We start from the raw sequence: 22,831 nt of genomic DNA, 5'->3' as shown, positions 1-22,831 counted from the left end.
CAGGATTATTGAACTTAAATGTTGTATATTATTGTAGTATAAAGCTTTAGAAATCAGTATTGTCCATATAGGTGAATGTGTGAAATTACGTGATGTCTTGCTCATCTTATTTTCTTTTCTTCAGAATGAAGGTAATATTTTGATTGCTGAAAGGAATGAAGTACAACAGAAGCTGTTCGTGGCTGTAGATGTTTTTATTCTGGAAGTAGATGAGTTACCACTTGATAAACGCTTAAAAACATTGCAGGTTAGAATTAAGATATACATATATATTTTTAAAAAATTTACTTATTTATTTACATCCCAAATACTGCCTCCCTCCCAGTACTCCCTCACAGAATCCCTTCCCCTCTTCCCCTTCCTTTGCCTTTGAGATGCCCCCTCCCCCGCCCCTACCCCCTGGTGCATCAAGTCTCTGCACATTTAGGCACATCCTCTCCCACTGGGGCAGGACAAGGCAGCCCTCTGCTACATATGTGTGGGGGAGTGGGGTGGTGTCTGGAGGATGATGCTGGGGAGGTCTCCATCCAGCCTGTGTATGCTCTTTGGTTGGCGGCTTAGTCTTTGAGAGCTCCCAGAGGTTCAGGATAGTTGACACTGCTGGTCTTCCTGTGGGATTCCTACCCCCATGGCCTTCAATCCTTCCTCTAACTCTTCCATAAGACTGCCTGGGCAATGTCCAGTGTTTGGCTGTGGGTCTCTGCATCTGTTTCAGTCAGCTGCTGGATGAAGCCTGTCAGAGGACATTTATGCTAGACTTCTGTCTGCAAGCATAATAGAGTATCATTATTTTACCAGTATATGTATATGTCCCTCCTTTCTGCCACCCAGGTCCCTGCCTCCCATAACTATTATGTTCTTCCTTCTGAATGGGATTCAAACATCCTCACTTGGGCCTTACTTCTTGTTTAACTTCTTTGGGTCTGTGTGGTGTGTTACGGGTATTCTGTACTTGTCAGTGAGTACATAACATGCATGTCTTTTTGGGTCTGGGTTACCTTATTCAGTATGATACTTTCTAGTTCCACCCATTTGCCTGCAAACACATGATGTCCTTGTTTTTAATAGCTGAATAGTATTTCATTGCATCAATGTACCACATTTTCTGTATCATTCTTCAGTTGAGGGACATCCAGATTATTTCCAGTTTCTGGCTATTACAAATAAAGCTGTTATAAATATAGTGGAATGTCTTTTGGTATGTGCCCAGGAATGGTATACCCCAAGTCTTGGGGGTTGGAACTATTCCCAGTGTTCTGAGAAACCACCAAACTGATTTCCAGAGTGGTCGTACAAGTTCCCAATCCCACCAACAATGGAGGAGTGTTCCTCCTTCTCCACATTCTCACCAACCTGTGGTCATTTGAATTTTTGATCTTAGCCATTCTGATTGGTGTAAGGTAGAATCTCAGGATCATTTTGACTTGAATTTCTCTGATGATTAAAGATTTGAACATTGCTTTAAGATTCTTCTGTTGAGAGTTCTCTCTTTAGCTCTGTACCCGTTTTTAAATTGTGGAATTATGTTTGTTGGAATCTAACTTCTTGAGTTCTTTTAGATATTAGCCTTCTGTCAGATATAGGGTTAGTGAAGATCCTTTTCCAGTCTGTAGGCAGCCATTATGTCCTATTGATAGTGTCCTTTGCCTTACAGAGGCTTTTCAGTTTCGTGAAGTACCATTTATCAATTGTTGATTTTAGAACCTGAGCCACTGTTTTTCTGTTCAGGAAATTGTCTCCTGTACCAATGTGTTCAAGGCTATTTCTTACTTTTTATTCTATGAGAATTAGTATATACAATTTTATGTTGGAGTCCTTAGACTTGAGTTTTGTACAGGGCAAAAAATAAGGATCTATTTGCATTTTTCTGTATGTAGATACCCAGTTAGACCAGCACCATTTGTTGAAGATGCTTTCTTTTTCCATTGTATGGTTTTGGCTTCTTTATAAAAAATGTAAGTGTCCATAGGTGTTTGTGTTTATTTCTGGGTCTTCAGTTCGATTTCATTGATCAACCTGTCTGTTTCTGTACCAGTACCATGCAGTTTTGTCCTCACTGTTGCTCTGTAATTCAGCTTGAGGTTAGGGATGGTGATTCCTCTTGAAGTTCTTTTTATTGTTTCAAGATTGTTTTGGCGATCCTGGTTGTGTGTGTGTGTGTGTGTGTGTGTGTGTGTGTGTGTGTGTGTGTGTGTTGAGAGAGAGATAGAGAGAGAGAGAGATAGATAGAGAGAGATAGATAGATTTATATATATATAAATAAAATTGAAGTTAGGAATTATTCTTTTTTCCCCTTTACCCCCTTTTTTTCTTTTATTGGGTTCTCAGTTCAATGGTTGACTGTGAGCATCCACCAATGTATTTGTCTGGCTCTAACAGAGCCTCTCAGGAGACAGCTATATCAGGCTCCTGTCAGCATGCACTTCTTTATATCTGCAATATTGTCTGGGTTTGGTGGCTGTATATGGGCTGGCTCCCCAGGTGGGGCAGTCTCTGGATAGCCTCACCTTCAGTTTCTGCTCGACACTTTGTCTCCATATTTCCTCCTGTGAGTATTTTTGTTTTCCCTTCTAAGAAGGACTGAAGCATCCACACTTTGGTCTTCCTTCTTCTTGAGCTTTACATGGTCTATGAATTTTTTCTTGGGTATTCTGAGGTTTGGGCTAATATCCACTTATCAGTGAGTGCGATACCATATGTGTTCTTTTGTGATTGAGTTACCTCACTCAGGATATTTTCTAGTTCCATCCATTTGCCTATGAATTTCATGAAGTCATTGTTTTTAATAGCTGAGTAGTACTCCATTGTGTAGATGTACCACATTTTCTATATCCATTCCTCTGTTGAAGGGCATCTGGGTTCTTTCCAGCTTCTGGCTATTAAAAATTAGGCTGCTATGAACATAGTGGAGCAGGTGTCTTTGTTATATGTTGGGGCATCTTTTGAGTATATGCTCAGGAGTGGTATAGCTGGGTCCTCAGGTAGTACTATGTCCAATTTTCTGAGGAACTGCCAGACTGATTTCCACAGTGCTTGTACCAGCTTGCAATCCCACCAACCAAAGAGTGTTCCTCTTTCTCCACATCCTTGCCAGCATCTGTTGTCACCTGAGTTTTTGATCTTAGCCATTCTGATTGGTGTAAGGTGGAATCTCAGGGTTGTTTTGATTTGCATTTCTCTTATGACTAAGGATGTTGAACATTTCTTTAGGTGCTTCTCAGCCATTCGATGTTCCTCAGTTGAGAATTCTTTGTTTAGCTCTATAGCCCATTTTTAAATGTGGTTATTTTATTCTCTGGAGACTAACTTCTTGAGTTCTTTGTATATATTGGATATTAGCTCTCTATCGGATATAGGATTGGTAAAGACTTTTTCCTAGTCTGTTGGTTGCCCTTTTGTCCTAATGACAGTGTCCTTTGCCTTGCAGAAGCTTTGCAATTTTATGAGGTTCCATTTGTCGGTTTTTGATCTGGTTGGTGTTCTGTTCAGGAAATTTTCTCCTATGCCCATGTGCTTGAGACTCTTCCCCACTTTCTCTTCTACTAGTTTCCGCATATCTGGTTTTATGTGGAGGTGCTTGATCCACTTGGACTTGAGCTTTGTACAGGGTGATAAGAATGGATCGATTTGTATTCTTCTACATGCTGACCTTCAGTTGAACCAGCACAATTTGTCAAAAATGCTATCTTTTTTCCACTGGATGGTTTTAGCTCCTTTGTCAAAGATCAGGTGACCATAGGTGTGTGAGTTCATTTCTGGATCTTCAATTCTATTCATCTACCTGCCTGTCTCTGTACTAATACCACACAGTTTTTATCACTCTTACTCTGTAATACAGCTGGAGGTTAGGGATGGTGATTTGCCCAGAAGTTCTTTTATTGTTGAGAATAGTTTTTACTATCCTAGGTTTTTTGTTATTCCAATGAGTTTGCAAATTGCTCTTTCTAACTCTGTGAAGAATTGAGTAGGAATTTTCATGGGGATTGCATTGAATCTGTAGATTGCTTTTGGCAAGATGGCCATTTTTACTGTATTAATCCTGCCAATCCATGAGCATGGGCGATCTTTCCATCTTCTGAGATCTTCGGTTTCTTTCTTCAGAGACTTGAAGTTCTTGTCATACAGATCTTTTACTTGCTTGGTTAAAGTCACACCAAGGTATTTTATATTATTTGTGACTATTGTGAAGGATGTCATTTCCCTAATTTCTTTCTCAGCCTGTTTATCCTTTGAGTAGAGGAAGGCTATTGATTTGTCTGAATTAATTTTATATTCAGCTACTTTGCTGAAGGTGTTTATCAGGTTTAGGAGTTCTCTGGTGGAATTTTTGGGGTCACTTAAGTATACTATCATATCTGCAAATAGTGATATTTTGATTTCTTCCTTCCCAATTTGTATCCCTTTGACCTTCTTTTGTTGTCTAATTTCCCTGGCTAGGGCTTCCAGTACTATATTGAATAGGTAGGAGAGAGTGGGCAGCCTTGTCTAGTCCCTGATTTTAGTGGGATTGCTTCAAGTTTCTCTCCATTAAGTTTGATGTTGGCTACTGGTTTGCTGTATATGGCTTTAACTATGTTTAGGTATGGGTTTTGAATTCCCGATCTTTCCAGGACTTTTATTATGAAGAGGTGTTGAGTTTTGTCAAATGCTTTCTCAGCATCTAATGAAATGATCATGTGGTTTTTTTTTTCTTTGAGTTTATTTATATAGTGGATTACCTTTATGGATTTCTGTATATTGAACCATCCTTGCATCCCTGGTGTGACGCCTACTTGATTATGATGGATGATCATTTTGATGTGGTCTTGAATTCAGTTTGTGAGAATACATTGATATTCATAAGGGAAATTGGTCCAAAGTTTTCTTTTTTTGCTGGGTCTTTCTGTGGTTTAGGTATAAGGGTGATTGTGACTTCATAGAATTGGTAGTGTTCATTCTGTTTCTATTTTGTGGAATAGTTTGGAGAGACTTGGTATTATGTTTTCTACGAAGGTCTGATGTAATTCTGCAGTAAACCCATCTGGTTATCGGTTCTTTTTGGTTGGGAGACTTTTAATTGCTTCTATTTTTTTAGGAGTTGTGGAGCTGTTTAGATGGTTTATCTGAACCTGATTTAACTTTGTTACCTGATATTTGTCTAGAAATTTATCCATTTCATCCAGATTTTCCAGTTTTGTTGAATATAGGCTTTTGTAGTAGGATCTGATGATTTTTTTTTTTTTTTTTGGATTTCCTCAGATTCTGTTGTTATGTCTCCCTTTTCATTTCTGATTTTGTTAATTTAGATACTCATTCTGTGCCCCCTGGTTAGTCTGGCTAAGGGTTTATCTATCTTGTTGATTTTCTCAAAGAACCAGCTTCTGGTTTTGTTGATTCTTTGCACAATCCTTTTTGTTTTTACTTGGTTGATTTCCAGCCCTGAGTTTGATTATTTCCTGCCTTCTACTCCTCTTGGGTAAATTTGCTTTTTTTTGCTCTAGAGATTTCAGGTGTGTTGTCAAGTTGTTAGTGTGTGCTCTCTCCAGTTTCTTTTTGGAGGCACTCAGAGCTATGAGTTTTCCTCTCAGCACTGCTTTCATTGTATCCCATAAGTTTGGGTATGTTGTGCCTTCATTTTCATTAAATTCTAAAAAGTCTTTAATTTCTTCCTTGACCAAGTTATCATTGAGTAGAGCATTGTTCAGCTTCCATGTGTATGTGGGCTTTCTGCCCTTTTTGTTTTTATTGAAGATCAGCCTTAGTCTTGGGTGATCTGATAGGAAGCATAGGATTATTTCAATCTTCTTGTATCTGTTGAGGCCTGTTTTGTGACCAATTATATGGTTCATGACTTATGTTAGTTTCCCTCTGTCTCTATTATAGTTTCTGTTTGTGTGATCTGTCCAATGATGAGAGTGGGGCATTGAAATTTCCTATTATTGTGTGAGGTGCAATGTGTGCTTTGAGCTTTAGTAAAGTTTCTTTTATGAATGGGGGTACCCTTGGCATTTGGAGCATAGATATCCTGTGTACAGCAAAATGCTGGGTCCTGTTTACATATCCAGTCTGTTAGTCAATGTCTTTTATTGGGTCCAGTGATGTTGAAAGATAATAGGCACCAATTATTATTGTTTCCTGTTATTTTTGTTGTTAGAGGTGGAATTATGTTTGTGTGGCTATCTTTTAGGTTAGTTGAAGGATCTTTTTGTAGGGTGTATTTTCCCTCCTTGTGTTGGAGTTTTCCATCTATTATCCTTTGTAGGGTTGAATTTATGGAAATATATTGTGTAAATTTAGTTTTGTCATGGAATATGTTGGTTTCTCCATGCATGGTAATTGAGAGTTTTGCTGGATATAGTAGCCTGGGCTGGCATTTGTGTTCTCTTAGGGTCTGTATGGCACCTGCCAAGGATCTTCTGGCTTTCATGGTCTTTGTTGAAAAGTCTGGTGTAATTCTGATAGGTCTGCCTTTATATGTTACTTGACCTTTTCCCCTTACAGCTTTTACTATTCTTGCTTTGTTTTGTGCATTTGCTGTTTTGACTATGATGGGAGGGATTTCTTTTCTGGTCCAATCTATTTGAAGTTCTGTAGACTTCTTGTATGTTTATGGGCATCTCCTTAGGTTAGGGAAGTTTTTTCTATAATTTTGTTGAAGATATTTACTGGTCCTTTAAGTTGGGAGTCTTCATTTTCTTCTCTACTTACTATTCTTTGGTTTGATCTTCTCATTGTGTCCTGGATTTCCTAGATATTTTGGGTTAGGAGCTTTTTGCTTTTTTCATTTTCTTTGACTGTTGTGTCAATGTTTTCTATGGTATCTTGTGTCTATGACTCTTGATCTCTTTTCTAGATTTTCTATCTCCTTTGTAATATCTTGATTTCTTTATTGTTTCTATTTCCATTTTTAGATCCTAGATGGTTTTGTTCAATTCCTTCACCTATTTGGTTGTGTTTTTCTATAATTCTTTAAGGCATTTTTGTGTTTTTTTTCTTTATGGTCTTCTACCTTGTTTACTTGTCTTGTCCTGTATTTCTTTAAGGGAGTTAATTATGTTCTTCTTAAAGTCCTCTAATATCATCTTGAGATGTGATTTTAAATCAGAATTTTGCTTTTCCAGTGTGTTGGGGTATTTAGGGCTTGCTGTGATGGGAGAACTGGGTTCTGATGATGCCAAGTGGCCTTGCTTTCTGTTTCTTAGGTTCTTACACTTGTCTCCTGCCATCTGGGTTATCCCTGGTGTTAGCTGGTCTTGTGTCTCTGACAGTGGCTTGACCCTCCTGTAAGCCTGTGTGTTAGCACTCCTATGAGACCAGGTCTCTCCCGTCAGGTTCTGGGCACAGAGAGCTTTGGCACAGGGTCAGGTTCGGGCACAGAAGAAAACCAGAAGTGAGAATTATTCTTTTTAGCTCTATAAAAAATTAAGTTGTAACTTTGATAGGGGTTGCATTAGATCTGTAGATTGTTTTCGGTAAGATATTCCTTTTACTTGTTACTATTTACTATGTTAATCCTCTCCTACCTATCCATGGGCATGGGAAATCTTTCTATCTTCTGATATTTTCCTCAGTTGCTTTCTTCAGGGAGTTGAAGTTCTTGTCGTACAGCTCTTTCACTTGCTTGGTTAGAGTTACACCAAGGTATTTTATATTATTTGCGGCTGTTGTGAAGGGTATTGTTTTCCTAATTTCTTTCTTAGCCCATTTACCATTTGTATAAAGGTGAGCTACTGATTTCTTTCAGATAATTTTATATCCTGTCATTTTGCTCAAGTTGTTTATCAGGTGTAGGAGTTCTCTGGTAGAATTTTGGGGGTCACTTATGTATACTATCAAATCATCCTTGAATTGTGATACCTTGACTTCTTCATAATATGTAACCCTTTGATCTTCTTTTGTCTTTTTGCTCTAGCCCAGGTTTTAAGTACTATATTGAGTAGATAAGGAGAGAGTGGGCAGCCTTTTCTAGTCCCTGGTTTTAGTGTGCTTCCTTCAAGATTTTCTCCACTAAATTTGATGTTTGCTATTGTCTTGCAGTATATTCCTTTCATTATATTTAGGTATGTACCTTGAATCCCTGATCTCTCTAAGACTTTTAACATGAAGGGGTGTTGTATTTTGTCAAAGGCTTTTCCAGCATCTAATGAGATGATCATGCGATTCACAGTTTGTTTATGTAGTAGATTACATTGATGGAATTTCATATATTGAACCATCCCCTCATTCCTGGGATGAAGCCTAGTTGATGATAATGAATGATGTTTTTGATGTAATTTTGGATTTGATTTGTAAGAATATTATTGAGTATTTTTACATCAATGTTCATAAGTGAAATTGGTCTGAAGTTCTCTTTCTTTATTGAGTCTTTATGTGGTTTAGGTATCAGCGTGACTCCGTTTCTGTTTTGTGGAATAATTTGCAGAGTATTGACATTACCTCTTCTCTGAAAGTCTAGTAGAATTATGCACTAAAACATCAAGCCCTGGGCTCTTTTTGGCTGTGAAGCTTTTTATGACTGCTTCTATTTCTTTAGGGGTTACGGGACTGTTTAGTTTACCTGATCTTAATTTAACTTTGGTAAGTGGTGTCTGTTTAGATTTTCCAGTTTTGTGTTTTGTGGCTTTTGAAGTAAGACCTAGTGACTTTTTTAATTTCCTCAATTTTTGTTGTTATGTCTCCTTTTTCATTTCTGATTTGTTAATTTGGATACTGTCTCTGTGTCTCTTAGATAGTTTGGTTAAGGGTTTGTTTTTCTTGATTTTCTCAACCAGAATTGATTCTTTGTATTGTTCTCTTTGTTTCTAATTGATTTCAGCCCTGAGTTTGATGATTTCCTGATGTCTACCCATCTTGGGTGTGTTTTCTCCTATTTGTTGTAGAGCTTTCAGGTGTGCTGTTAAGTTGTTAGTATGCGCTCTCTCCAATTTTTTTATGAAGGCACTTAGTGGTGTGTATTTTCCTCTTAGCACTGCTTTTACTGTGTCCCATAAACTTGGGTATGTTGTGCCTTCATTTTCATTGAATTCTAGAAAGTCTGTATGATTCCTGTAGAAAGGCTTCTTATATGTTTATAGCCATCTCTTTCTTTAGGTTATGGAAATTTTCTTCTAAGATTTTGTTGAAGATATTTTCTGGCCCTTTGTCGTGGGCATCTTCTCCCTCTTCTATGCCATTAGGAGTTGCTTTATGGTTATGTTCATTTAGCAGACAGAATAGTACTAGGTTCCCCCAGGGCAATGTTGTTTCTAGTTTCTGGTTCTTGGCTTCATTAAACAATGTCAGGTATAAATTTCACTTGCTGGGTGGTTTTTAAATCTAACTAAAATTAGTCAGTTATTCCCATAATATTTGTGTCATTGTTGTAACAGTATATCTTGCAGGCTGGTTGTAAGTTACAGGGTTTATTTTCTTCTCATGTATAACACCTTCTAGCATTATGAATGCTAATTTGAAGCTTCTAGTTAGGTACCAGTTTGATTTCTCCATGTTTGAACACATAAGTAAGTAGTGTTTTCAGCCATAGGTTCTTACCATCATGTTGTGGAAGGCAACCAAAACATTAGAAATAACTTGTAATGTTTGTGGGGTCTTTGGATCCCTTTGGTCAATGACTGCAAGATGTAGCTCATTTCTGGTATTAGGGCTTTTTCTTGGTATTATAATAGCTAGTTGGGGCATTGCCTTTCTCATTATTTGGTAACTCACTAAATTTCCTTTTATCTGTTTTAGGAAACTTACAGTAGTCATGTTTTTTCAAAAGACCTTTAGTGTTAGTTATCTTTCTGCATATTCTCTCCTTTATCCTGACCGCCCTTCTCCTTTCTCACTTAATCCTCCCATTCCGGTTACCTCTTTATTCTTTTATACCACTGTATTCTAAATCATCTTCCTTAGAAGATCCCCTTCTCCCCTTGTGTCATCAATGATACCTAACCTCTGTGGATAGTCTAAATGAAATCTCTAAAGCTTAAAAGCTAACATCCAAATATAAGAGAAAACATGCAATGTTTGTGTTATTGGGTCTGGGTAATTGCACAAAGAATGATTTTTTTCTAGCTTCATACATTTATCTGCAAATTTCTTAATTTAATTTTTGAACAGTTGAATAATGTTGCATTGTATAAATAAACTATAGTTGCTTTGTCTATTCATTAATTGATTGACATCTGGGCTATTACCAATTTCTGTGTGTTATGAATAGAGCAGCAGTGAACATGGCTGAGCAGCTCTTTCTGTAATAAGACGTAGAGTTCTTTGAGAGTGTACCTAAGAGCAGTATAGTTAGATCTTATAGTAGATCTATTTCTTCCTTCTAAGAAACTGCCATACTTACTTCCATTGTGGTTTATACCAGTCTGCATTCCCATCTGCAGTATGAAGTGGTTCTCTTCCTCCACACTCTTGCTAGCATCTGTTTTCATTTGTTTTATTAATTTTAACTGTTCTGACTGTGGTGAGATGGAATTCTAAAGTTGTTTTGATTTGCATTTCCCTGGTGGCCTAAGGACATTGAACATTTTAATAAAGTGTTTCTCAGCCATTTCATCTTCTGAGAACTCTGTTTAGTTCCATATCCCATTTTGAATTGGTAAATATATTTTCCATTCTTTGGGAAGAACTTCATTAAAAGATAGTCTGGCTTTGGTGTACAGACGCTTTCTTTTTGTTACTGTTTTTTAAGCTACATGAGGTTTTATTTATTAATTCTTTGTCTTAATGTCTTCACTATTGATCATGTTCAGTAAGTCCTTCCCTGTGCTATTGAGTTCCAGTCCATTCCCTACTTCTTATGTCAGATTCAGGGTCTCTAATTTTATATTGAAGTTCTAGATCCATAAGTTGAATTTTGTACAAGGTGATAAATATAGTTCTATTTTCATTCTTCTACATGGAGTTATGAAGTGTGACTAGCACACTGTCTTTTCTCCTGTGTGTAGTTTTGGCTTCTTTGTCAAAAATCAAGTGTCTATAGGTGTGTGGAATTATGTCTTTGTCTTCAATTCTGTTTAGTTGGTCACTGAATAGAACCATCTGTTCTGATGCTAATATGCTGTTTTTATTACTATATCTCTAACATACGCTTGCAATCAGGGATGGTGAGACTGCCAGTAGTTCTTTTATTATTTAGCATTATTTTGATCATCCTTTTTTGTATGTGTATGTTTCCATATGAAGGTGAGTATTATTTTTTCAATTTCTATGAAGACTTGTGTTGGAATTTTGGTGGAGATTGTATTGAATTTGTAGATTGCTTTTGTTAGGCTGGCCATTTTCACAATATTAACCCTGATCTATGAGCGTGGGAGGTCTTTTTATCTTCTAATGTCTTTAATTTCTTTCTTTAAAGTCTTAAAATTTTTATTTTATAAGCCCTTCATTTGCTTGGTTAGAATTATTCCAAGATATTTTTTTTTCTTTTTTTCGGAGCTGGGGACTGACCCCAGGGCCTTGCGCTCGCTAGGCAAGCGCTTTACCACTGAGCTAAATCCCCCAACCCCCCAAGATTTTTTTTTAATCTCTTATGAAAGGTACTGTTTCCCCTGATTGCTTTCTTAGTATGTTTTTCATTTGAATATATAGGAAGGTTGCTGCTCTATGCTAGCCTCTCTCCCTTGGGATAGCCAGGCCTGCTGTATACCAGGCTTTGCCAGAGGGAGGGAAGCTTAGCTTGGGTGGGTGGGTGGAATGCAAGGCCTTGGTTATTAGTGAGTGCACAGGTAAATAATACATACACACACACCTAGGAACAGCTTTAGAAAACTGGCTCAGTTTATTTAGGGGTGGGTATTTATGTCCCTGGGGATGTGGACAGGGTCTCTGGGGCAAGGTTTGTTGGAAGTTACTTCATCTGCATACTCAGAGGCTGGAAGTTTGATGCAGGGGGTACCTTATAAGGTCAAAAAGGAATAAGGCCTAATAACTGTCAGGGTAGCAAATTCTTCCTAGGGTTGATAATGGGGCAGCTGGCTTTTGGGTCTAGGTTGAAAGAGGAGAGGGAGTCTTTCCATACTCAACTGAGGTATCTCCTTGACCCTTCCTCCACCCCTCCCATTTATCCTGGGCCATTAAGGACCCACAGAATGCTACTGATTTTTTTGTGTTAATTTTGTGTCCTGCTACTTTGCTGAAAATGTTTATAAGTTGTGAATGTTTCCTTGTTCAGTCTTTAGGCTTTTTATTTATAAAATCATATCATATGCTTATAAGGATAGTTTGACTTTTTTGTTTCCTATTTGTATCCCCTTGATTTCCTTTAGTTGTTTTATTGGTCTAGCTAAGACTTCAAGTACTGTATTGAATAGGTATAGAAAGAGTTGGCATCCTTGTCTTAATTGCTGATATTAGTGTACATGTTTGAGTTTCTCTCTAGCTAGGTTGATGTTGACTGCTGGCTGTAAGTCACCTTTATCACGTTGAGGTATGTCCCTTGTATCCCTGCTCTGTCCAGGAGTTGTCTCATGAAGGGGTGTTGAATTTTGTTGAAGGCCTTCTTTGCATCTAATGTGATGATCATGTGGTTTTTGCCTTTTAGTTTGCTTATGTGATGGATTATGTTTATTGATTTATATATTTTGAACTATCTCTGCATCTCTGGAATGAGATCTTCCTGATCATAGTTAATTGTTTTGATGCATCCTTGAATTTTAATTTTTTTTTTTCCTGGAGCTGAGGACCTAACCTTACTTGCAAGTGCCACACTGAGCTAAATCCCCAAACCCCAGTTCTAAGTATTTTTATTGATAATTTTGCATCTATGTTCTTATTAGTATGTATGTTTAGCATATATGCATATATATTGTTTCCTTATGGTTTTCCTATTGGAATATAAAAAAGAATTTGATTGTTCTTCCATTTTTTTGACTATTTCAAGGAGTATTGAATATTATAAAAAGTATTCTTTTTTGAAGGTCTAGTAGATTTTTTTAATTGGAGACTTTTAATTATTGCTTTTGTTTCACTAGGGAATATGGAATTATTTATTTTCATCTTGATTTAATTTTGGTAGTTTATATATACCATGAAACGCATCCATTTCTTTTAAGTTTTACAGTTTGGTGGAATATAGATTTTTAAAATATGTCCTTGTGATTTGTTGAATTTCCTGCTTGTCTCTTCTTGTAACGTCTCTCTTTTCATATCTGATTTTATTAATTTGGATCCTCTCTCTTTTGGACAATTTGATAATTGGACTAAAAATTTGCCTATCTTTTGTCCCCCAAAGAACCAAGTTTCATTGGCCTAACTTTCCTGGACTAAAATGCATCCATTCTACTGTCCTGACTACTCTAGGCATACTAGCTGCCACCTGTCTACATAAACTTTGAGAAGGTGAATATGAAGGTCTAGAACACTTCCAGTATGTTATTCTAGGTGTTGTGAGCATTTTATACGTGCTATATAGGTTATATGAAATGTATGCAAAGTTTCATCATTAAATTAACTATCTTATTTAACCTTTTCACTTTAAAATTTTGATTCTTGTAATCTTTTAAAACATAGACACATTATGCAGCTGTCAAAAGTATTTTCTCTGAGCTTAGGTTTATAAGATTTTTAAATTAGATTTTTATTTTTAACTATTCCTATTATTTTATTTTAAAATAAAAGTTTATATTATTTTATTTTATATTAGTTTATTGTAAAATATTTTAACTATTCCTATTAGATTTTTATTCTAATTTTAACCTAACTGAATTTTATTGTAAATTGATAAGTACACAATACAGAACCTTAATTGTTGATACCTCTGTCTTCCACTTCCCTGTCCTGTCTCCCAGAAGGTCTTCATTTGGGTAACAAAAGGCATAGGACAGATCATCACCTTTGTTAACAGTGCCACCTTCTGAAGTATCTTCTGAAGGACTGACTTGTCTGAGGCTGTTCTATAGTTAACTACTTTAAATAGAAAGCATTTACTGTTTATAAAATAAAAGGAGAGGATAGTAAATACATAAGATAGTAGTAATACTTTGACTCATAATATTTAAAGCAAACACTACATTTGTATAAAAGTATTTTCTTTAAGCTTTATAAGCTTAGGTAACAATTTTTCTCATTTTTTCTCTTACCTGATTGGAAGTACAGTAGGTTTTCTCAGAGAAATGCCACCAGAGATGTGTCAGTATTGTGTCATGAGGACTGTGGCATCATCACTAAGTAGCAGGAATTTTTAATCTTAGGGGACTGACATTATATATAGTTGGTCTTTGAATGAAATGACTCTGTATTCTCAATCTTTATTTAGGCTTAGTATTTGGTTTGATTAGTGCATCATTTTTTAAAGTTTCTTTTTCTGTCTGACATCTGTCTTAGGTTTCTTTAGCTGAAATACTTTAGTGTTGCAGAGTTGGACATTAATATACTCATAACATGACTTTTTTCACTTTTGTATTTTGGGATAAAAGTTTAGTTTTATTTAAAAATTCTCTTCTTAGTTTTCTTTTTTGTTAGTATTTTGTATATATTTTCTTTTTTTAAAACCTTAAATATTTTCTTTTTTAAAAAATTGCTTCTTCTTTTTAAATAAACAAGTTAAAAAAGACTCCTAAAGCTACAAAAAGTTAACTCAAAAAAGCTTTTATCCAGGGACTTTTTATGTGTTGGGGGCAGGGCTGGTATGTTTGGATAGATTCTTGTTATGGAGCTTAGTCTGGGCTTGAACTTGGGATATTTCAAGAATAAACTACCACATTCAGCTGTATATTCACTTTTCTTTTCTCCATCTTTATTAAATTGGGTATTTCTTCTTTACATTTCAATTGTTATTACCTTTCCTGGTTTCCAGGCCAACATCCCCTGACTCTCCCTCCCTTCTCTATGCGAGAGTGTTTCCCCATCCTCCCCCCCATTACATCCTCCCTAACAATTGTTCACTGGGGTCTATATTCACTTTTTGAATTGTCTTACAGCTAACACACTAATGTATCAATTTTTTAGGGTCAAACTTACATATTTGTCTTTAAGTTGGTAGCTTATTTGATCATGTCTATAATTACTCTTTGATTAGAACTCATTTCTGTGATCTTATTTCTGTATCTTTGTCAAGTTTTCTTCTCTGTTTTTATTTTTATTGATGTCTCCCCTTTGTGTCTTGATTTCTTTCTCCAAATCGTCAGCAGAACAGCCACAATTGTCTGGGACTTCAGTTACTGTTTATTCTGTTTATTATATGTTACAGTTAAATAATACAGTTAAATAAAATAGTTATTTTCTATTTTGTGTTTCATAATTTGTTTGGCATTTCTTGTCTTCCATATGTGGAATATTTTCTGTAAGAAAGCTTTTAAAGAGGTCTTTTTGGAATAGGCTTTATGGGTATTAAATGTTTTAGGGGGTCTTATTCTATTTTCTCATATAAACAATTGTTTTGCTCTTTATGAAGTGCTAGACCTGAAAGCTCTATTGGAAGTGTAGTTAGTGAAAATCTTTCCCTATCCTGTAGGCTGTCATGTCTGAATGAAGGTGTCCTTTACCATACCAAAGCATCTCAGTTTCATGAGGTCCCATTTATTAATTGATTTTAGTTCCCCTATGAACAATTTTCTGTTTAGGAAGTCTTTTCCTGTGCCAATGAGTCAAGGCTACGAATCACTTTTTCTTCTGTCAGGTTCAGTGTATCTCGTTTAATGTTGAGGTTTTTGATCCATTTGCAGTTAAGTTTTGTGCAAGGTGATAAGTGTGCATCAATTTGTATTCTTCTACATCCAGCCATCCAGTTTGCTCAGCACCATTTATTGAAGATGCTGACTTTTTTCCAGTGTGTATTTCTGGCTTCTTTATAAAAAGTCACGTGTCCATAGGTGTGTGAATTTATGTTTGTGTCTTCATTGGATTCTCTTGATCAACATTTCTGTTTTTGTGCCAATACCATGTGGTTTATTTATTTTTATTTTTTTGACAGGGTTTCCTCTGTGTAACAGAGCCCTGGCTGTCTTGGACTCATTTTGTAGACCAGGCTGGCCTCAAACTCAAGGAATCTGCCTGCCTCAGCCTCCCAAGTGCTGTGATTAAAGGTATGTGCTACGGCTGCCTGGCTTCCAGCTAGTGGTTTTGTTACCATAGCTTTGTCATGTAACTTAGGTTAGGGATGGAGATAACTCCTGCAGTTCTTTCTTTCTTTTCTTTTTTCTTTTTTTTTCTTTCCAGAGCTGAGGACCGAACTCAGGGCCTTGTGCTTTCTAGGCAAGTGTCTTTTCTTTTCTTCTTTTTTTTTTTTTGGTTCTTTTTTTCGGAGCTGGGGACCGAACCCAGGGCCTTGCGCTTCCTAGGCAAGCGCTCTACCACTGAGCTAAATCCCCAACCCCGCAAGTGTCTTTTCTTAAAGATTGTTTTAGCTATCCTGATTTTTTGTGTTTCCATATGAAACTGAAAACTTTTAATATTTGACAAATTGTGTTAGAATTTTAATATGGATTGGATTGTGTTGAATCTATAGATTGCTTTTAGTTTGATGTCCATTTTTGTTCATATTAATTCTACTGATTCATGAAACTGGAAGACCTTTCTGATATCGTCTTCATCTTTTTTCCCCAGTGTCTTAAAGTTTCTATCATACAAGTTTTTCACTTGCTTGGTTAGAGTTACCCGAAGACATTTTGTATTATTTGAGGCTTTTGTGTAATATGTTGTTTCCCTGATTTTTTTTCTCATTCTGTTTGTCATTTGTATATATGAAGGCTACTGATTTTTGCGAGCTAATTTTGTATCCAGCTACTTAGCTGAAAATGCCTATCAACTGTAGGATTCCCTTTGGAGTTTTAGGGTCATTTATGAATACTATCGCATCATCTGCAAATGAAGATACTTTGACTTTTCTAAATTTTATTACCTTAACCTTCTTTAGTTTGTTATTGCTCTAGCTAAGGATTCATGTGTTATATTGAATAGGTACCGAGGGAATAGATCAATCTTGTCTTTTTCCTGATTTTAGTGGAATTGCTTTGAGTTTCTCTACATTTAACATGATGTTGGCTATGGGCTTGCTGTAAACTGTGTTTATTATATTTAGGTTTGTCCCTTGCATCCCTGATCTCTCCAGGCCTTTTATCATGAATGAATGTTAGATGTTGTCAAAAGCCTTTTCCGCATCTAATGAGATGATCATGTGGTTTTTGTCTTTGAGTTTATTGATTTACATATATTAAACCATCTCTTCATCTCTGGGATCAAGTTTACTTGATCACAATGGACGATCTTTTGATTGTGTTCTTATATTTGTTTCGTAAGGGAAAGTATTCTATAATTTTCTTTCTTTGTTGGATTTTTATATTATATATATATATATATATATTCTGTGGAATAATTTGAGGAGTATTGGCATTGACTCTTTGAAAGACTGGTAGGCTTATGTGCTAAGAATTTTCAGGCCCTGTAAAGGTTTTGGTTGGGAGACTTTTAATCACTGCTTTTATTTCACTAAGGCATATAGGTCTTATCTGCTTTTGATTTAACTTTGGTAAAAAAAAAATTATCTTTTAGATTTTTCCAATTTAGTGGAGTATAAATTTTTAAAGTATGCTCTTTTGATTCTCTGGATTTCCTCTGTGCTTGTTGTGTTTTTTTTTTATTTTTAATTTAGTTTATTTGGATATTTTCTTTTTGCCTTTCAGTTATAGTTATTTAAAAGAGTAGGCATTCAACATCATGATATTTTATCTCTTAGATCATATCACAGTGCTTAAATCTTAACGTTGTCTTTAGGATTTAGCAACTTCTTTAGAATCAGTGTATGGGAAGGCCAAAGAAGGAACTAACTCTGAAGAAATACTCAGAAAGTTTTATGACTGGCAGTGTACCAAAAGAGAAGAGTTCGCCAGTATTCGGAGTGAGACAGAGGCTTCTCTGCAGCATCTCGTGGCATGGTTCCAGAACAGCCAGAAGGTAAGCAGAACTCCAAATTAGCAATGTTTATGGAAGGAAGAAGCAGAGATTGCATGTTTGTTCTCATTCTGTTTCTTTCTTGTTCAAAAGCTGGCATGATGTGTTTCTAGCTATCAAAGTTAGTACAGGGCAGTCAGGATTTTTCATCACCATTGAGTTAGATTGTTGGTTTTATTATATAAAAAATTCATCTTGTTTTTGTTTCTATTTTTCTCTTTCATTTGAACTAGCTACTTGCCTTAACCACTGGTTTTCTTTAAGGACACTGTGCTTATGTATCTTTTTTGTTTTTGTATTTAAGTTTTATGAGGGTGGTGTGTCTATGTTCTTTTCACAGAATTTTCCTTTTTCTGTTTTGTCCATGGTATAGCTTTATGTGCTACTCCAGGTACAATGAATGCTAACTGAATTACTTAATTGAAATACCTCATGTTTTTATTTTTGAAAATAAGGTTTTTGATCTGTCTTTGGATGAACCACTGACTTCAGAAGACATGATTGGTAATATTGATGAAATTCTAGAGAAGACTGAGTCATGTGTCTGTAAAGAGCTAGAGCTGTCTCTCATTGTGAGTAATGATGCTATGTATTATTAAATAGATCTTGGGTTTAGAAGACTTGGTTTTAGAAGTTGTTGCTGAGAGACAGTTTCTAAAAATAATAGTGTTGAAGTTTTATTTACTGCTTATGCTTTCATTTAGAATGTTGATTGTCCTAAGATCCTTTCAGACAGCTTCAGAAAGAATTCATGGCATAATTAGGGTAACATTTTGCCTATGAGCATTCATTGGTGTCAGTATTCTGTCTAGAAAAAGATTTGAGAAGTATTTTGATATGATACAGCAATTATCAAAGATGTTTTCACTTTGAAGTTTATTGTTTTAACTATTTTGTTGTTTATGTTATAATTTCATCCAGGAGCAAGGTGTTGTAGACAAGGAGATTATTTTAAGTACATACAGTCAAGTGCTTCAAAGGATCCATTCTGAGGAAAAGTTCATTGCCACCATGCTGTCCAAGTATAAGGACAGTGTTGAGGTTGGATTTTGCTATCTCTGATTTGTCTAATGAATTGATATTTTGTGTTTCTTACTTGTTGAATTTTTCTCAAGTAGCTTAATATCCAGTGTGTTAATTAGTACTCCTAGAAAAATGGTATCCCTCTGTGGTCTGTATAATTGACTTCACTGTAGAATATGAATGGTGATTTTGTTGATAATAGACATTTCACCGAATCTTGGAATATTTGAGTTTCTTATGAACTAAAATATCTTTGTCATCATTTTCTGTGTAGCATATTTACTATAGAAAATTTACTACAAACAGGAATTTGAAAAATAAAACATTGTTTTTGATACTTTGAGTGTAAGAGATAGTTATACAGAATGTGAATGGGTGCGTTCATTCACATTGATGAGTACACACATATGCTCTGCATTTCGTTGTCCTGTGAAGATATTTTTAATAACTTTATAGTATATTATGAACATTTCCCCATTTTCGAATGATTTTAATTCTTGCATAAATATACGATGTTATTTAACCTTATAATGTTATGTTGGATATTGATGTTGCTTCTTTTTTTTTATCATGTAGATAATGCTTTATCTATCTTTGAACATAACTTTATGTATAATTAAAAACTACCTTTTATTCACCTGATGTAATTGTTGTCTTGGAGGCTTGCTGCTGAATAAGCTCTTGTGAACTCTGGCTTTTTCAACTCATCTGTTTTGGCTCAAACTCCTCTCCAAGATGACTGATTTAATCTGAGTTCTTTCAACTTCTCACTGAATTACTCTGTATGGCCTCCAACTAACTCTGGCAGTTGTTCTAATCTTCTGACTCCTTCTCATTTGCTGGTGCATTCTGTCTTCATCTGTGTCTAGCTTGTTCTCTCTGCAACCTGTATGTAAAACACTAACCCCCACCCCCTTTCTGCCTGCTTTTAAGCAGACTCTCTTTTCTCTTTGTTCTCCTGAGAGTTGGGCTTATCCTACCTCTGACTCATTTTGTTAAACTGTTCTTTGATTCATTACTTTGACTGCTGCCCCTTAAACTAGAAGTCACTTTGAAACATGGCTGCTTCCTTCTACCAGCTTCTACATATATCTTCTCAGACTCCTATACTTTATAATTTTTAAATTAAAATGAATGAACATTATGAAACTTGATACATATTATCAAACCACTTTTGAGAAGAATCATTTCAGCTTCAATTCTCACTATAAATTTCAGTATATATTTATGTCAGCAGTATGTGTCTAATTTCATGTCTCAGTTGAATTGAAGAGTATTTCCTTTGGTACCTTGAGCACCAAACCTGTGATTTTTCTAAATAGAAATAGGAACAATTAGGAAAATCAGTTGATAGCATTGATTTTTAGAAAGTTATGGAATTTTCTTAATATTTACTCTAAACCCAGGCACTCATAAAATAATGATGTTCGGTGACTGTTGTTTCATATGCTTGAAAATACAGTAATTCTTTCTCTCATATAGTTTAAAAAGCAGATCATTGACTGTTTAAATAAGAGCCCCAGTGTGGATTACTTGCTATCCATTAAGAAGACATTGAAAGGCTTAAAAGCTCAACTGAGATGGAAGTTGGTTGAGAAGAGTAATTTGGAAGAAGTAAGGAAAAAATTCTTCTAGCTAATGTGTTCACTTTGATTGATCTATTTTATAAAGTCGTGCATAAATACATTCTCTAAAACCAGAGACCCATTGTATTCATATTTTGTGTTACGTGCTTTGATAGTTTAAAATTTGTATTTTCATTACATTATTTAGTGCAAATGTACAAATGAATGGGTGGCCTGTATCACTGTGCACATGTGGATGCCAGAGGATAACTTGTTAAGAGTCAATTATTTCTTTCCACCATGTGTGTCTCAAGAATTGAACGCAGGTCACTTGACTTGGAGGCAAGTTCCTTTATCCACTGAGCAGTCTTACAGGCCCAGTACTTTATCTTTGTATATGGAAATAATTTGAAATGATAATCATACCGAATACATGTCTCCCATGTAGTCAAATACTTAAAAACTTAAATGTTTTATATTCATACATTGATTTTTAGTAACACAGAAACTGTAGAATAAAATTTTCAATGTTTTATTTCCTCTGGACTGTTAGAATGTCTGTTAAAAGGGGAAAAAATATCCATAGGAGGGGATATGGAAGCAAAGTTTAGAGCAGAGATGGAAGGAATGGCCATTCAGAGCCTGCCCCATGTGGCCCATATATATGCAGCCACCAAAACTAGATAAGATTGATGAAGCTAAAAATATAGAATATAGATCTCTCCTGAGAGACACATCCAGAGCATGTCCAATACAGAGGTCAATGCTACCAGCAAACCACTGAACTGAGAACAGGACCCCCTATTGGAGGAATTAGAGGAAGGATTGAAAGAGCTGGAGGGACTTGCAACCTCATAAGAACAACAATGCCAACCAACCCGAGCTCCCAGGGACTAAACCACATCACCGAAAGAGAATATACATGGACTGACCAGTGCTCCAACTGCTTATGTAGCAGAGAATAGCCTTGTTTGTGCACCAGTGGAAGGGAAAGCCCTTGGTCCTACCAAGGTTGGACCCCCAGTGCAGGGGACTAGGGGGGAACACCTGTATGGGGGAGGGGGAGGGAGAGGAGAGAGAGAAGGGGGAGGGGGAGGGGGAGGGGAGGTCATGGTTATGGACAGGAAACCGGGAAAGGGAATAACATTGAAATGTAAGTAAAGAAATATATCTAATAAAAAATAAAAAAAACAAATAAAACTCAAAACAAAAAAGAAAACAAAAACCAAACCAAAACAAACAAAAAAACTATGACATTTAGGTAGTATGATATTTTCCCAAAGGTTGGGTTTCTTTTTTGTGTGTACATACATGTATGTGTGCTCATATGTGCATGGAGATCAGAGGACAACCTTAAGTGTCATTCCTCAGGCATTGTCCCCTTAATTTTTGTGTTTTGGAGCTAGTGTGTTACTGGCTTGGCACTCACCAGATAGACTAGGTTGTGCCCTGGGGAACCATCAGTCTCTGCCTTTCTAGAGTAAGCTTCACACTACTTGCCTTTCCCCACCTTTTTCCTTTTTAAATATGAGATTGGCTTTAGGTCCTCTTACTTACAAGACAAGCACTTTACTGATTGACTCCCATCTCCAAAGGTAGACTTTTGTGATAAAGTAATTTTGAAGAGAATGGTCACTTCTGTAAACTTAACACTGGATATATTTCTTGCAAGTTTTAAAAGTTGTTTCACATGGTACTAGAGCTGATAGGATTAGGATTTTCTAATTTTGACTACCCTTCTTAGGCATGAAGCTTTGTGAATGAATTATAATTCTATAAATTTTCTTGGGGATTTTATTTAAATACAGAAGAGATCAGAAGTGTGTCTTTATCCAACTTATATCTCTATTCCTCTTCTTAGATTTAATTGAAAGCAAGAGGGAGCTATTCTAGAACTAACTGCAGTTTAGGAGGCCTCCTGTTCTATTATATTCTAGGTTGTGGAGAAGGTAGTCTTTTTTCAGTCTTTTAAACTTTTGGAGAAATATATCCAATGGAATTGGGCATATTCAATTTACTTGGGCTATAGACATTGAAGACATATCTAACTTTTAAATGCAGTTGTACCTTTTGAGGCAACTTACTACTACTCCATTGAAGTCATATGGAACATTTCTAAATCACAGGTTTTTCTCATAGTAGATAATTTAGACATTCACTCATCATCTTGTTGAGTGTGCTTTTAAAAATCTGATTTCAAGTAAAATTTCATAGACTCTAATTTAGTTGTTCTTCTTAATATTTATTTTAAGATTAAAATTAGTTGTTTTTATCTGCAGGAAAATATGCAGGAACTTAAAATACTTTTTTATAGTTATGGGAAAAATTAGTGTTAAAATAAATAGATTTATTTAATGTTAGAAGACCTGCTATATGTTAGATACTGA

The 22,831-nt window shown here is 35.8% G+C and overlaps 1 protein-coding gene across 2 annotated transcripts in view; it reads left to right on the top strand.

Annotated features, from left to right (window-relative positions):
* Nucleotides 1-22,831, top strand: part of Stk31 (serine/threonine kinase 31) — a 148,773-nt gene that overhangs the window by 28,414 nt on the left and 97,528 nt on the right. For both annotated transcript variants that reach the window (XM_032905289.1, XM_032905290.1), the window contains 5 exons: nt 125-247; nt 17,680-17,859; nt 18,312-18,428; nt 18,778-18,897; nt 20,362-20,493. In XM_032905289.1, the coding sequence (XP_032761180.1) occupies nt 125-247; nt 17,680-17,859; nt 18,312-18,428; nt 18,778-18,897; nt 20,362-20,493 (672 nt within the window). The remainder of the gene's footprint in view (nt 1-124; nt 248-17,679; nt 17,860-18,311; nt 18,429-18,777; nt 18,898-20,361; nt 20,494-22,831) is intronic.

Source organism: Rattus rattus, chromosome 6 (genome assembly GCF_011064425.1).
Source record: "Rattus rattus isolate New Zealand chromosome 6, Rrattus_CSIRO_v1, whole genome shotgun sequence".
Lineage (NCBI taxonomy): Eukaryota > Metazoa > Chordata > Mammalia > Rodentia > Muridae > Rattus > Rattus rattus.
The sequence above is the reverse complement of the archived record's forward strand: the minus strand, read 5'-3'. Positions and strand labels throughout refer to the sequence as shown.